The sequence below is a fragment of the Macrobrachium rosenbergii genome, chromosome 4 (assembly GCF_040412425.1).
Source record: "Macrobrachium rosenbergii isolate ZJJX-2024 chromosome 4, ASM4041242v1, whole genome shotgun sequence".
Taxonomy (NCBI): domain Eukaryota; kingdom Metazoa; phylum Arthropoda; class Malacostraca; order Decapoda; family Palaemonidae; genus Macrobrachium; species Macrobrachium rosenbergii.
The window spans coordinates 52,228,175-52,243,186 of NC_089744.1; the positions used below are offsets into that span (position 1 = coordinate 52,228,175).

The 15,012-nt window shown below is 40.2% G+C and overlaps 1 protein-coding gene across 1 annotated transcript in view; it reads left to right on the forward strand.

Moving 5' to 3' along the window:
- Positions 1–12,010, forward strand: part of Tmem214 (Transmembrane protein 214) — a 111,328-nt gene extending 99,318 nt beyond the window's left edge. Inside the window, exon 14 of the mRNA XM_067097158.1 lies at positions 7,942–12,010. Coding sequence (XP_066953259.1) covers positions 7,942–8,086 — 145 coding nt within the window. The 3' untranslated portion in view covers positions 8,087–12,010. The remainder of the gene's footprint in view (positions 1–7,941) is intronic.
- The last annotated feature ends 3,002 nt before the right edge of the window (positions 12,011–15,012 follow it).

Genomic DNA, 15,012 nt, shown 5'->3' on the forward strand with positions numbered 1-15,012 from the left:
CGCCTAAATACCCAGCTTCTTAAAACTTTACCTCTCTAATTTTTACTTCTCATTTGATTATAAATTCTGGCAAATCAGTTGAGAGTAGAAATGTGAACCGTTTTTATTGTCTTTATTATTAACGAGAAAAAGGCGTATTAAGTGTAATATGTACTTCTATTCTCTCTTTGTTTTTATACAGAAACTGGTCCTTTAAAGATGTAGGGCTGACAAGATTTAGTAAACAATCTAGGTAATGGTACTTTGTTGAGTTCTGGTGCTTCATTAAGAATAGTGAGGGGGGAAAAGCACTGATCTATTTTGCTAATGCCATCAGGTTAAGATCAGGGCAGCCTGGATCTACAGTATAAAGCTGCACATCCCTGGGCCTTCATGGGAAAAAATAAATTCCAACTAGTCTTTAGGGTGCATAACAGGAAGGCAAAGACTACCGTGACACTTAGGTGGTTTCATCTGTGTTTTGTGACAGAAGTTACAAAGTACCTTGCCAGTAAGCTATTGCCTTGCTGAATCCTACTGATACTGGAAAGTTCCACTGGCCATCCAGAATCCTGTGAGTTCAGCACTGAAGGCATCAAAGTTGTCTACTTGCTTCCTAAGACACTATATAATCTAATCTTTAGATCAGGGGTTAATAGGGAGGTTTAGGGACCATTGCACCCATTACTCTATGGAGAGAATTGTTCAGGCTGTGGAATGATCTTGCTAAAGAAAATGTAATGAAGATGTGGAAACTACAATTGCTGATGCTATAAATATCTTCAGACAAGCCATGAAAGCTATTAGTCTTGAAACAATAAATTTTTGCTGGAAAAACTTTGGCCCGAATGTGTCAATGACTTCACTTGATTTACCATGGAGCCTAATGAAAGAAATTGTGACTGTGGCAAAATAGGTGGGTGGGGAATGGTTTCTTGGAGAAATTCAAGATTTAACGGATACCACCCCAGATGAGCTAACAAGATAACTTGATGGAGCTAACCCAAAATAGATGATATACTAGAAGAAAGAGGATGAGAAGAAGAAATAACAGTGGCTGAAAGTAGGTTTACATTTGATAACATCGCAGAAAAATTGCAAAGCTTCACTGTTCTCATGGACTGTTTTAGTGAACTTTTCATATCAGATGTATGCCTTTAAAAAGAAGGAAATGGCAGAATGAGTACAATTTAAATAAATGCTGAAATAAATAAAAGTAAAAAAAGACAAACACATCACATTGTATTTCCAGAAGATCGAACACAGAGGCTCCAAGACCAGCTATTCTTCCTCCTCTAGTATAGTGCCTTAGTCTGTTTTATGTGTGTGTGTGTGTGTTTGTGCACATGTGCACATGTTTTCATGTAAATTCAATAAATGTACAGAAAGAACTGCCTCATTATTGTTTCCTAAAGCTAAACTGATTAGTTTAGCCTTTTGGTCTTGTGAAATTAATAGTCTCTACTCATCCATGATGCTTATGGAGGTGTAGAACCAAATGGCATTAGAAGCCCCATTATTCCAAGGCCTACAAAACGTTCTCCTTCAAGGGTTAGGGTTTCCTCTCTGGACCGTATCGTCCGCAGACATGTTCTTATCCATGTCCGTGTTGATGGGAACAAACGTTTAGCTGGCACCGTCCATGAATCTGATTATGACCTTGATTCCCTGGCTCCCAAGAGGCCGAGGCATTCCATGTTTTGCTTGCCTAGAAGGACCCTCGTATGTCGTTCGTCTTCCCGAGTCCGTGGACATGACTCGCCAAGTCCTAATGTTCGTGCTTTGGTTTCTCGTTCTCCTGGAAGGGATCACTTGCGTCGCTCATCATGCATCCGCGTATGTGACTTGTCGGAGCCAAGAGCTGATGCAGGTCCATCTTCCCACATTCGTGGATGTGACTCGTCAGTGGCAAGGGATGTCCTACGCCTGTCTAGTGTTCAGGATCCCTCTCTTTCATCTACCTCAGGATGTCAGCTGCCTTTGCATGAAGCAGAGGAGGGGGGAAAGTCAGGAGTTTCTAGCTCCCTACAGGGAGGTTGTTGATCTCATTTGTGAGTTCAACAATCTCTCTGAGAAGTCTGGGACTCCTGCTTCTATGACTCCTACAGGCATAGAAGCCTTACTTGGTCCAAAGAAGGATGCAAGGACTTCTTTTGAGTTACCTTGTTCCAGACATGCTAGTTTTAAGATGTGAATTCTTTGGTTTCGGGACGGGGTAATTCTTTGCATTCCAACAAATCCTTCAAGCTTCTTTCCCCTCCTCTGGTTCATCACAGGAAGTATTACTCAGCAAGTCTCGTACCTCTGTTGGGTAGACAGGTCAACTCTGATGTCATTCGTTTGAAGCCTTGGCTAACACTAGATCAGGCCAGGACTGATGGTCCTGCTTTCACCTTTCAAGAAGCATCTACCGTGGAGTCTACTGCCTCTTCTGCCTTTCAGACTGTCTCATGGCTGGATTTGTGGTCTACAGCAGTTGCTAGGATTTCTTCTCTCCATTCTGTGAGAGATTCGTTTGAAAGTCTGTCTGTCATCAGGTTACTTCAATCTGGTGCTAAAGCCATATCATACTTAGGCCATTGGAATGCTGATTTGTGGACTAACTTCTTACTGATGAGAAGGGATGCAGCCCGTCCTAAAGTATCTAGATCGGTTGATGCGGACTCTCTACTATCTTTACAGAATGGAGATCTCCTAGGATCCCAGCTTCTGCCTGAGGAACAACTGCAAGCTGCTATCATCAGATGTCGAGCCGGCACTAATGATCGACTTGTCCAACAGGCAGTGGCTAAGTTTCAGTGTCATCCTTCAGTTCCAAGACAGATTAAGCAGTCCCTTCCAAGGAAACCTTCAAAACCTTCGACTTCATCTAAGGTTACCTGACCAACTCCATCACCAAGGAAGCAGCCTCAGCAGCGTCCCTTTCGATTTCGCCCTTCAAAGCCAGGGAGGGGGAGTAAGGGCAGGGACAGGGGAGGATGTTGGTAGATTGGGCGCCACTCTCCGCCCGTTGCCACCGGTGGGGGGTTGCCTAACGAGCCACTGGGCTACGTGGCAGTTGCAAGGAGTGGAACGCTGGGTAGTGGATGTCCTTTGGGTAGGATGTTTACTTCCATTCGACTCCCCTCCTCTCTCCGATTGTCCTCTCCCACACCTGACTTACACCCAGGAGTCTACGAAGCACTTAGCTCTTCAGGAGGAAGTGAAGAAGATAATGGACAAAGGAGCAGTGGAAAAGGTAGTCCGTCCTTCTCCGGGGTTCTTCAGTTGGATTTTCCTGGTACCAAAGGCCACTGGCAATTGGAGACCGGTGATAGGTCTCTCAACTCTGAACCTTTTCGTCAGGAAGACGAGGTTCAGAATGGAGACACCTCAGACAGTCTTAACAGCTGTAAGAGACAAAGACTTCATGTCAACCATAGACTTGAAGGATGCCTACTTTCAGATTCCTATCCACCCTTCGTCCAGGAAGTTCCTCTGCCTCAGTCTTGGGGAGCATGTTCCAGTTCAAGGTTATTTGCTTCGGATTGACAACAGCACTGCAAGTGTTCACAAGAGTCTTTACCCTAGTGTTGATGTGGGCTCATGCTCAGGAGATTCGCCTGTTGATATATCTCAATGATTGGTTGGTCTTAGCAAGTTCCCGGGAAAGGCTGATTCGGGACAAGGACCGTCCTCTCCAGTTTTGTCACATCCTGGGTGTCGTGATAAATCTGGAGAAGTCCAATCTTCTTCCCAGCCAGAGGATTCTGTACCTGGGTATGGTAATAGACACAGCCTCGTCAAGGGTTCTCCCATCAGACCAGAGGAGTTAGAGGTTCAGAGGGAAGAGCAACCAGCTCACCAGTGGCAAGTAGTTCTGGGCCTCTTGGTCTTCTCTTGAGAAGCTGGTCCCTCATGGGCATCTCCGTAATTGGTCCCTGTGGTGGAGACTGAAGGAGTTTTGGTCCCCTGCAGGAGATTTCCCTCAGCTCCAGGTTCGGGTGCTCATCTGGAAGAACTCCTGACTTCACGGGTGTGGAGCCCTCAGGACAAGCAACTCCACATCAATGTGTTGAAGTTGAAGACTGCCTTCCTGGGTCTTCAGGAGTTTCAGGAGAGGGTGGTAGGTCACTGTCGCTCTGATGTCAGACAACACTTCAGTGGTAGCGTATGTGAACAAACGGGGGGTTGGTGTCACTCCAACTTCACTCTCTGATGGTCGAATTACACCAGTGGGTGATTTACAACTTGGTGGAGCTCATAGCTAGGTACATTCCAGGCAAAAGGAATGTAGTGGGCAACAAACTAAGTCATCAAGGACAAGTTTTAGGTATGGGGTGGTCTCTGCATCAGGATGCAGTGGACAGGCTGTTTTGTCTGTGGGGAAGACCCATGTTAGATCTCTTCGCCACAAGGTTCAACGGAAGTTAGAGGTTTATTGTTCGGTGGTCCCAGATCTGTTCACTGTAATGGAGGACGCTCTTCAACATCCTTGGGACAAACTGGAAGTTTACGCCTTCCCTCTGTTCTGCCTGATCTGTCATGTCCTGAACAGAATGATGAGTCTAAGAATCTCAGGATGACCCTAGTAGCTCTTTTGTGGCCTCAGGCAGAGTGGTTCCTGGATCTTCTGTCTTTGCTCTCAGCGGCACCAAGAGAGATGCCCCCCTTGGTACAATTCTCTGCCAACCTCACGTAGAGAGGTACCATCAATCAGTATGGTTCCTGTTGAAATTTTTGTAGCCTAACCCATCCAAAAATGTTACAATTATGCGATCCACCCACCTGTTCACGTTGTTCTTCTTTTATTATACAATCCAGCTTTTGACTACAAAAACCACAGAACAGACTCACAAACCAAAATTAACAACCTAATAATCAGAGAGCTCTCTCGGCTGCACTACACTCTATTCAACACTCCCACATGCATTTGTTTACATTTTGCTCCCTCCCACCATTTTGTCCTATGACGTCACTTCCTACAACATCACAACAAGAATGGACTTTTAAACAAAGAATGCTTTGCTATAAAAGCATCTTATAAAATTAAACGTGTGCTTTTTATACATTTTGTAATGCCCATACCATTTCACTAATGCAGAAAATAAAAATAAAATAATGATGATTAACTTTTAAAACTAACATATAATCACCTTTGTCTTCACGGCTGGAGGTTATCCAGTATCTCTTATGACCGAGAGGTTTTTCTGGCAGAGCAGCAACTCAGATGTCCGGCTACCTCAGGAGATCTTCGTCAGCCATTTACCAGGGCAAGTGGGCCGTCTACTGTGATTGGTGTCCTCGACAGGGTTTCTCTCCACTCGGAGCTTCTGTTCAATAGATAGCTAATTTCCTAATCTATCTCAGGACAGAGAAGGGCCCTTCTGTTTCTGTTATTAAGGGCTACAGGGCTGCTTTAGGATTAGTTCTCCGTCTGAAAGATGTGGACATATCTTCATCCTGGGAAATCACTATGTTGTTCAAGAGCTTTGAGCAATCTTGTTCTCCTAGGGAACTCAAGCCTCATACGTGGGACCTAGCTCTGGTACTGGGTAGTCTTACTCGAGTCTCTGTTCGAGGCACTTAGTCAATAGTCAGACAGGGAATTGACTTTGAAAACAGCCTTCCTCCTGGCCTTAGCTTCTTCGAAGAGAGTTGGTGAGCTCCATGGTCTGCATTATGACGTCAAACACACCAGGGTTTGGGTGTCAGTTGCTTTCGAATTTGTCCCAGAATTCGTGGCTAAGACTCAAAATTCCTTGGTTCAAGGTGACAGATTCGTCTCATTCTCCATTCCCTCCCTTGGGGATTTTGTTGACAATGATCCTCAGGAGTTACTGCTTTGCCCTGTCAGAGCATTGCATTGTTACCTGAAAAGGACTTGTCACCTAAGACCTAGGTGCCATAGACTTTTCGTTAGCACAGGCCGAACCAAGAAAGAAGTGTCCAAGAATACCATTTGGTTTGGCTACGTGAGGTTATTAGACAAGCCTATGCCTCATTGTCAAGTTCTCTCTCCAATAACGTACATGCTAAAGCACATGACAGCAGAGGAATAGGTTCCTCTCTGGCATTTAGGAAGAACTTGTCTGTTCATAGGATTTTGAATGCTGGGTCTTGGCTCCGTCAGACTAATTTCACTTCCTTTTACCTGAAGTACATTGCCCACAGGTCCTTGGGCACATTTTCCTTGGGTCTGGTGGTGGCTGCTCAACAAATTGTGTAGCGCGTCCAGTGCCCCTGGCAGGACCGTTTGTATCTTGCCTAAGATGATAGTGTGGAAGAGAGAATGAATGAGGTGACTGGTCTCTTTTCTTTCCCTTTTTTCACTTTCTTCTTTACCTCCAGGCAGTTTTGAAGAATAACACATTATACGCTGGAACTGTTGCAGCCATACTGTTACAGCATTTAGATGTTCCGTACAACATACAAATATGCTTCTCAGTAACCTTTACTTCTCTCTCCAGCAACGGGAATAAGAAGTGGTGACAAACCCATTATGTGTGGCTGACAGGGTTTGTTGCATGAACAGATATAATTCTCTTTGACTTCCATATACAGTATGCATTGAATCTAACAGTCTGCATTGTATTTTAGCCTGGTGAATTGGGTGTTAGATACCCTCTTATCTAACAACTCAGAGGCTTAGGTCTCCTTCCTTAGAACCCTAATTTCTAGGAAGTTCGATCAGGTATGCTGAACCTCCAGTCAGTTAAGGATTTTCATACCTCCCTCCAAGCGTGAGGCTAGCCTGATGTAAAGACTGATGGTTTCTTCCGCGTATGAACAAATGACACATTTTTAATTAATTTTTATTTTTCATAGCTAACAAATCTGAGGTCTTAACATAGACTACCCGCCTCTAGCCACCCCTCTTATGGTTTATCCTGGGTTGGAGGAAAACCTGATGCGTCACAAGGTTCCAGCTAGGTCTCTGACCCGCTACCACCTCATCTGCATATTAAATGCCAGATGCTACAGATTCCTTACGTATACGATTTTGATTATTTTTTAACCGGTTTCCAGCTGGCGCCAGAAGACTTATCCTAATGTTAAGACCTCAGGTTTGTTAGCTATGAAAAATACAAATTAAAAATTTTTCATTTTTTGTGAAAACTGATTACTTAGATCCAGAGTTGTCTGTTGTATTTCATACATTAGCTAAAAGGTATTCTTTTTGCTCTTATTGGAATATTGTTGAAGTTACTTCACTAGGTAAGTGTGGGCAGAAGCTCTAGTCCTGTGATTACTGCAAAATTTCTATTAACTGCCATATTTAAAATTTTTGGAGTATGTTTGCAAAATATTTGAATGCCAGTGCTGAGGGTAATCATCTGTCCCCTAGTTTGCTGTTTTGCTTTTGCAAGGGCATTGGTGTTCTTCTTCCATTCCAGTTTCATAAAGAAAACTTTAGATTATGGTCTTGACGTTTCTATGATTGGTATTCACTTGAATGCTGATTTTGACAGTATTAATCATGAGGTTTATGTTTTCAAACTTAGACAAATTGGGATTGGTGGACCATTAATAAATTTATTATTGAATTTTTAACTAGTAGACTGCAAAAATTAGTTGTTGAAGGACACTTTATTGACTACAGGAATGTAAGCTATGGTGTTTCCCAGGCTAATGTTCATGGCCAGTTACTTTTTGAGTATTACAGTCTCAGAGACAACTATCAGAAGCAAAAAAAAAAAAAAACAAATTTTAAGCAGTCGTTGTAATTTACTATTTTTATATTTTTTTCAACTTGCAAGGATACATTACTCAGGGTAAAAAAAGTTTTTTGGATATCCGGATGTTTACATTTTTTGTCATATTTGGTAATCTCAGGTGAATTCTCTGGTAATTATTTCCTTTTTGTTCATTGATCGTTTTTTTATCTAAGTAATACTGTTTTATTTTTAATATTGGATTTTTCATGTTTTATTAATATTTGTTATGTGATTTCTAATGATAATGTTTCTGCATGACTTTCAGAGGAGCCTTAGCACCAGAGAGACTACACGAGTATCTCATTGGAAGTATTGAGTACTTGAGGCAACTCACTCTAAGAATGCATTCAACCCTTATGGACAACTTTGAGCAAGACTCTGATAACATAGTTAGCAAGGCCAGTCTATGATAGCCATATTTATATTGCAGTAGATTCTTATATATTTTTTGATATGCAGTAGGTATTTATAATAATGCATAAGCCAAAAAATAAAAAATCTCATCAGAATGTTTGTCATTGTACTGTATTTTCTACATTCCGTAATTGTTAATTTTTACCTTTTCATATATTTAATAATAATGTTTTCAGTACAGTACATTATACAGTATACTTTAGTTTTATGATAGTTTTTGTGATAAATAGCATAATTTCTATTGATTATTCCTTTATTGCTATCCACATTTGTTATTCAAATCGTAGTTTATGGATTTATTCAGAATACCGTCCAGCAATAGTATTTGGGCCTCTCTTGTTTGTATGTTCCAGCCCACCGTACTAGATAGTAAGTGTGGTTTGCGGATAAATGAATAAATTCAGGCATTCTGAAAAAAAAAAGGAATCTTTTAAACTCTTAACTTTATCTCTCCCTAAAATTGTTGGGTGTCATTTGCAAAAAATTAGAGAGAAACAAAAGGGTTGAATTCACTGTTATATAGGTAATGAAAAATTAGGAATGTATAGTATTCTTATGTTGTTCAGTATGGTGTAATCATGGGCTTTGTTTTTTAGGATTGGGATAAGTTCACTTACATTTAGTCTTATTTAGTTACAGTGGGTCCCTGCTTACTCGCGGATTAGCAGTTGCGGTTTCAGTTACTCGCAGGTTTTTCTGTGGAACTTATCTCCAGATATATCACGGAAAATTCACTAATTTGCAAATTTTTTCGCAGATCAATATTCACTTATTATGTATTTTCATTTTATTTTCATGACTAAATACATTTTTTATGATAAAAAATGATTTACTAATTACTAATTTTCAAATATTAATAAAATTTAAACAGCAAGATATCAATAAAATGCTAAATTAAAATCATGAAAAATCACAAAACAGCTTACCAGTGTACATGAACACCTCAGTTCAACTCTCTCTCTCTCTCTCTCTCTCTCTCTCTCACTGAGATAAGAGAGATTTTTTATGTTTCTGTACATGTGTTGATTTGTTCTGTATGATAAATAAATGATTTACTAATTTTCAAATATTAATGTTAATGTAAGAACAGCAAAATATAATTTCATTCGTTTTTCCCAGTTTTATTCTGTCGCCGACTTTATGGGAAGGGAAGAAGGCCTGTTAATCGTCTTGACATATTGACATGTGAAGGGGGCGAGCACCAGAGCAAAATTCTCTCTCTCTCTCTCTCTCTCTCTCTCTCTCTCTCTCTCTCTCTCTCTCTCTCTCTCTCTCTCTCTCTCTCTCTCTCTCTGCCAAAGGATACTTAGAATGTGAGAGATGGATAGTTAGATAGATAGATAGAAAGCACTCTCTCTCTCTCTCTCTCTCTCTCTCTCTCTCTCTCTCTCTCTCTCTCTCTCTCTCTCTCTCTCTCTCTCTCTCTCTCTCTCAGTACTTTATATATCCTTTATTGAGATATGAATTACTGTATCATTAAAAATATGAAACTCCAGAAAGTTCACAAAGCCATCATCAAATGAGAGCTTGCATTTATACATATGTACGTGTTAGAGTTTTTTTTATTGGTTGGAAGAGTTGGAAGTAGCTAATCACAGAGCTTGTAGCAACCCCCCCCCTCTCCATGACGACATGCTATTGGCTGGAAGAATTAGAAATAGCCAATCATAAAGCTTGCAGCTCAGATACTTTGTGTATATATAGTCAGAGGGTGAGTTGTATTCTCTCTCTCTCTCTCTCTCACACTGAGATAAGAGAGAGATTTTTATGCATATGTAACGTGTTTATTTGCTTTGTTATGATAAATAAATGATTTACTAATTTTCAAATATTAATGTAAGAACAGCAAAGTATCATTTAATTCATTTTTCCCTGTCTTTTTCTGTCTCTGACTGTAGGGGGAGGGATGAAGGCCTGTCAGTCATCTTGATTGACTGTGAAGGGGGAAACACCTGGGCAAAATTGACATATTGACCATGAAGGGGGGAACACCTGGGCAAAATTCTCTCTCTCTCTCTCTCTCTCTCTCTCTCTCTCTCTCTCTCTCTCTCTCTCTCTCTTTACACCAAAGGATATGTAGAATGTGAAATGGATAGATAGATAGATAGAAAGGGAGAGTGGTTGATAGAAAGATATAAATTTTTTAACCGATATAAACATAACTCAGCTCAGTGCTTCTCTCTCTCTCTCTCTCTCTCTCTCTCTCTCTCTCTCTCTCTCTCTCTCTCTCTCTCTCTCTCTCTACGCCAAAGGATGCGTAGAGTGTGAGAGATGGATGGATAGATAGATAGATAGGTAGATAGATAGATAGATATATAGATATAAATTGTTTAACCGATGTAAACATAAGCCAGTTCAGGGCTTCTCTCTCTCTCTCTCTCTCTCTCTCTCTCTCTCTCTCTCTCTCTCTCTCTCTCTCTCTCTCTCTCTCCAAAGGACTCTAGTAGAATGTGAGAGATGGATGGATAGATAGATAGATAGATAGATAGGGCTGGAAGTAGGAATCACACAGCAGGGTATGTTACCTTGATGCTGATTGGCTTGTAGCATGACACACTTGGTTGGAAGAATTAGTAGCAACCAATCACACAGCAGATATCAGCTTTGCTAGTTACTGATTGGCTTGTAACTCTGATGCTCTGTGAGGGAGTTTTCCCTCTTTTTTTATGACTGATTTTAGTTTAATGTTTGCTGATACTGTATAGTGTATTCTTATAACTTAGTTATGTGAATTAATCTTTATTTACCTTTGTGTACTACTATCACTAGTGTATTAAATATTTTTAATGTGCAAATGTAATTTTGTTCTCTCTCTCTCTCTCTCTCTCTCTCTCTCTCTCTCTCTCTCTCTCTCTCTCTCTCTCTCTTAAGGGTAACTTCACACACACAGTTGTGAGCCATATATTTTTAAGGGTAATGTTGTAAGATGGTTTTGAAATCATATTAAAAGGTTTTAGGATGATAGTTTAAGGTATATTTGGTGTTTGAACTATTAAAATAGGCAGTTATAAGCATTTTTAGAGGGGATCTTTGATGTTTGAACTATTAAAGCAGACAGTTATAAGCATTTTTAGAGGGGATCGTTGATGTTTGAACTATTAAAGCAGGGAGTTATAAGTGTTTTTAGAGGGATGTTCCAACTTATCGCGAATTTTTGCTTAACGCAGGTGGTTGTGGTCCCTAATCCCCACGATTACCGGGGACCCACTGTACATATATACGGTATATGAAAACTAGTCTTTAGTTCTCTTAATGAAGACAATAGAATTAACATTTTATCTAATTTGCAAGGGATCATTTAGCACCTTCATTCAGACTAGTATCCCACTTTCAGTTTGCCCTCAGTGGCACTGTAAAGGAAAGTGTTGTGTTTGGGTATTGTTTTAATAACCTCTTGTACTTGGAAACTGCTGTAGGGTCTTGAGCATTGGATTCTCATAATAATGCAGTGTAAAGTTTTTAATGTATATTTTCTTGCAAAACATATTTTCACTAAGAAAATACTACAATGTTTCAATCTAAAATATTTGCCTTTTAAGTAGGCATGGCACCATTGATTATGCTAGGTTTACCAATAAATACACAGTAATATTTTTTTATTCTTTTGAGTAATTTTCAATTCATGGAACTTATTTCTGTAAAGTGTTACCCATAGTGTACATAAATCTTGGGTATTGTATGCCTTTATTATTTGATCTTCCTAATGTGAAAAATTGTATAGAAGTACAATAATTCAAGTCTCTGGTAGGCAATTAAATCTATGCAATATGAGATTTGTGTGCCATAAGTATATCTACAATAGCTCTTTTTGAGAATTTTTATATCGCTTGAATCACCAAAAGGAAGAATGTTCTACTTTTAATAACTTTTGAGGTCTATGTTATTTAGTGGATGATATAATACAGTTATATGAAAATTTAGTTGTGGTGATTTTCCCTTTTTATTTAAAGGTTAATACATATGATATTCATTTATAATATAGTTGTACTTATAGCCAGTCTTAAGCCTACCAGCTCCCATTGCATTAATTTTTGCCTTTTAGTTTTCAAACTAAGTTGTCTAAATTCTTTACCCTTTTTCAGTTTTTGCTTTATCCTTACATTGTTCACTTGTTTATGATGAAGTCCTTCACTGTGGTCGTTTTGTATGTTTTGTGAAATCATGCACCTCTTTCATTTATGGAAGAATAGAGGACAGAATCAGTTAGCTGTGGTAGATTTAACCATGTTGCTAGGGTCTCCCATCTGTCGTGAGGCTAACAAAATCATTATTAATGTATTTGCCAGCTGGTCAACAGTTCCCAGAGATTTCCAGATTTTTTAATATTGAGGAAGCCTTTTTTTCACTTTTCATTTACTTCTACTTGTTCCCACCTAATTACTGATTGTTGAAGTGGCTTGAGAGGATTGACTAACTTATATTTGGAGTTGCAGCTATTTCAAAAGCCTCCTTAGAAGAGTGGCTTTTTTAAAAAAACCCTATTTCTGGTTGATAGAATTTTTGGTGGTGGTCTTACAGCTGCTGGAGGTCTACATACCAATCCCTCCGAGACCATCATCAGTATCATTCTAATTTTACCAAATGAAGGAAGGTACATATGCTGGGGCTATCCCGATTGTAAGTCATGGCGCCTAATTCCGGGCTCCCAAGGTTGACAGAAAAGATGCAAAACCTTCCTAGCACAAACCTTTGGACTGTCTAGCCTCTGTTAATGTCTGCCAAGTGATGATCACCAATACTAGCAGACACAGAGGTTTGGATCTTGTTTGCAAAAATTCTTGACAGATTTTTCTCTATGGATGACTGCTGAATCAGAACCAGTTTCTTTGAAGGCCTACTGCTGTCTAGACTAAAATTAATCATTTTTCCAGGAATCTCAGCGGTCTTATGCTGATATGGTGTATCCAGACAACCATAGATACTAAAGTCTGATTGAGGACTTGTAGAGCAGTCACCAGACTGAAAAAATGCATGAAACTGGAAAATATTTTCCCTTTTAGACAGCAAAAGTATTTCGTAAATGTAGGATGAGTTGGGACTTGGAATTAAGCAACATAATGTCCATGGATACCAGTGAGATGTCCTTGATTTACTGCTAACACTGACTCCACTGTTCGTATACTGATGATGAAGGGCTGTTGCAGAATTTTATTGGGTGAATGTTTTCTAAGTTCTCACTCCCAGCCGTGTGAATAATTTAGCTTTGTGGTCTGGTTAAACTACTTGATAATAAAAATAACAGTTTAATAGAACTAAAGGATTGATCAGGGAAAGGTGTCCCTTCCTCTTTGGTTGGGGCAACTGCTGACTTCAAATGAGGATACCTTGACTTGGCAGGTAACACTGTAGCTGCTGACAAAACCTCAGTTGCTGCATTGTAAGGGAGCCCTAAAGTCCTATGGCTGTTTGCAGAAGAAGAACCTTCTGGTTTTACCTTTTTGGCAGATCTTTCTCATTTTATGTGTTGAGGTTGCTGAAGGATGAACACTGTGGGGAGTTCAGCATTTGGCAAATTTGCCAGAATTTTTGCAGACAACTCTTCTCACAGCATCTTCATCAGTCTAACTCAGGAACATGATAGGAACAAGACCCAACCTCTGTGTCAGCTAGGGGCAGAGGCTAACAGAGTTGAGACTTCTTTAGTTCATCCTAAGAAGGCTATACATCTCACATGTCAACCTCGACAGCCTGGAAAGTAGGTGTCATGCTTTTGGGTTGGGGACAGTCCTGATGTATGCGCCATTTCTTCACAGGGTTCAATGAGTGATGCTAATGATGGTTCGGGACTAAAACTCCATGGCATGGCATGGAAATGTGTGTCAAAATACTTCAGATGACTCCTCCAGCATTTTGTTAGAAGACTCCCTTGTTGGACATTCCATCCTTGTCCTAACCTCAGAGTATTACCAGGGTCTGGTACAGGCTAGTTCAAAAGTTATTCATTATTTTACCATTAAATCTGCCTTACAGAAGAATTTGCTTTTTCAAGGAGTGTGAGTGAGCCTCATGTTTAGCTGGGAGTTCCCTTCACCAGAGGTTGGTCTTCATTCAGGCTGTCTATTGCTCCTGGCTTCATTTTTGACACTGACAACCAGTAGTCAAAATGACCCCATTACCCCATTTTCTAGCCTAGCTCTAGTGCTTGCTTATGTAGAAAACCTCCTTCTTTGCCAAACAAGTGCCTTCCATCACTGCCTGAAGAAAATGAGAAAATGTGGGTGATTCCAAAGTTTCCTGCCTTGAAAAATAGTGCCTTACTGGCTGAGGCAAGTTGTGCTTCAAGTGGGTGCATAGGTGTCTGCTGACTTGGCAGGTAGCCATGTTAGTGACTGTTCTTGCTGACACACTCAATTTCTGTTGCCTTCAAGAGAAACATTTGAGTTCAGTGCCATTCTAAAGGCAGTTATGTGGAGATGTCAGTATACCTCTGCTAGTATTACCTGTGAACTATGAGGCACAAATATTGGTTTTCATACCCCACCCTTTCACAAGGTGATGTGGTATTCATAGATTATGAGTTCCATGTCTCATCTGAATGATTAGTGGATCACTGTGCCTTGTTGAAGCATCACCAAGTATTGTCTATCCATCTCCACTTTGCTTTCGGCTGCCATCATGTAAAGATGTCTCTATGCTTCTCTGCCCGACTGCTGTTCACTTTCCTTTTCTTGTTGTTTTTGTGTATATGAGTATGAGTATTTGTTTGTTTTGTATCTATACATAATGCAAACCCCTAACTTGCAACAGCCTGGGAAGAGGAAACATTTTATTATAAGGCACTGCCCAGGTAAAAACAAACCTTGTAATCGGTTCCTCTCCTCTTTAGTTAGTTAGTTATAAATGATTTGTTTAGCCAGACCTCTGCCTCTCCTCTTTAGAGATAGACCCTCATACTTTGTGTACGTCATGCAGGAAGCATGAC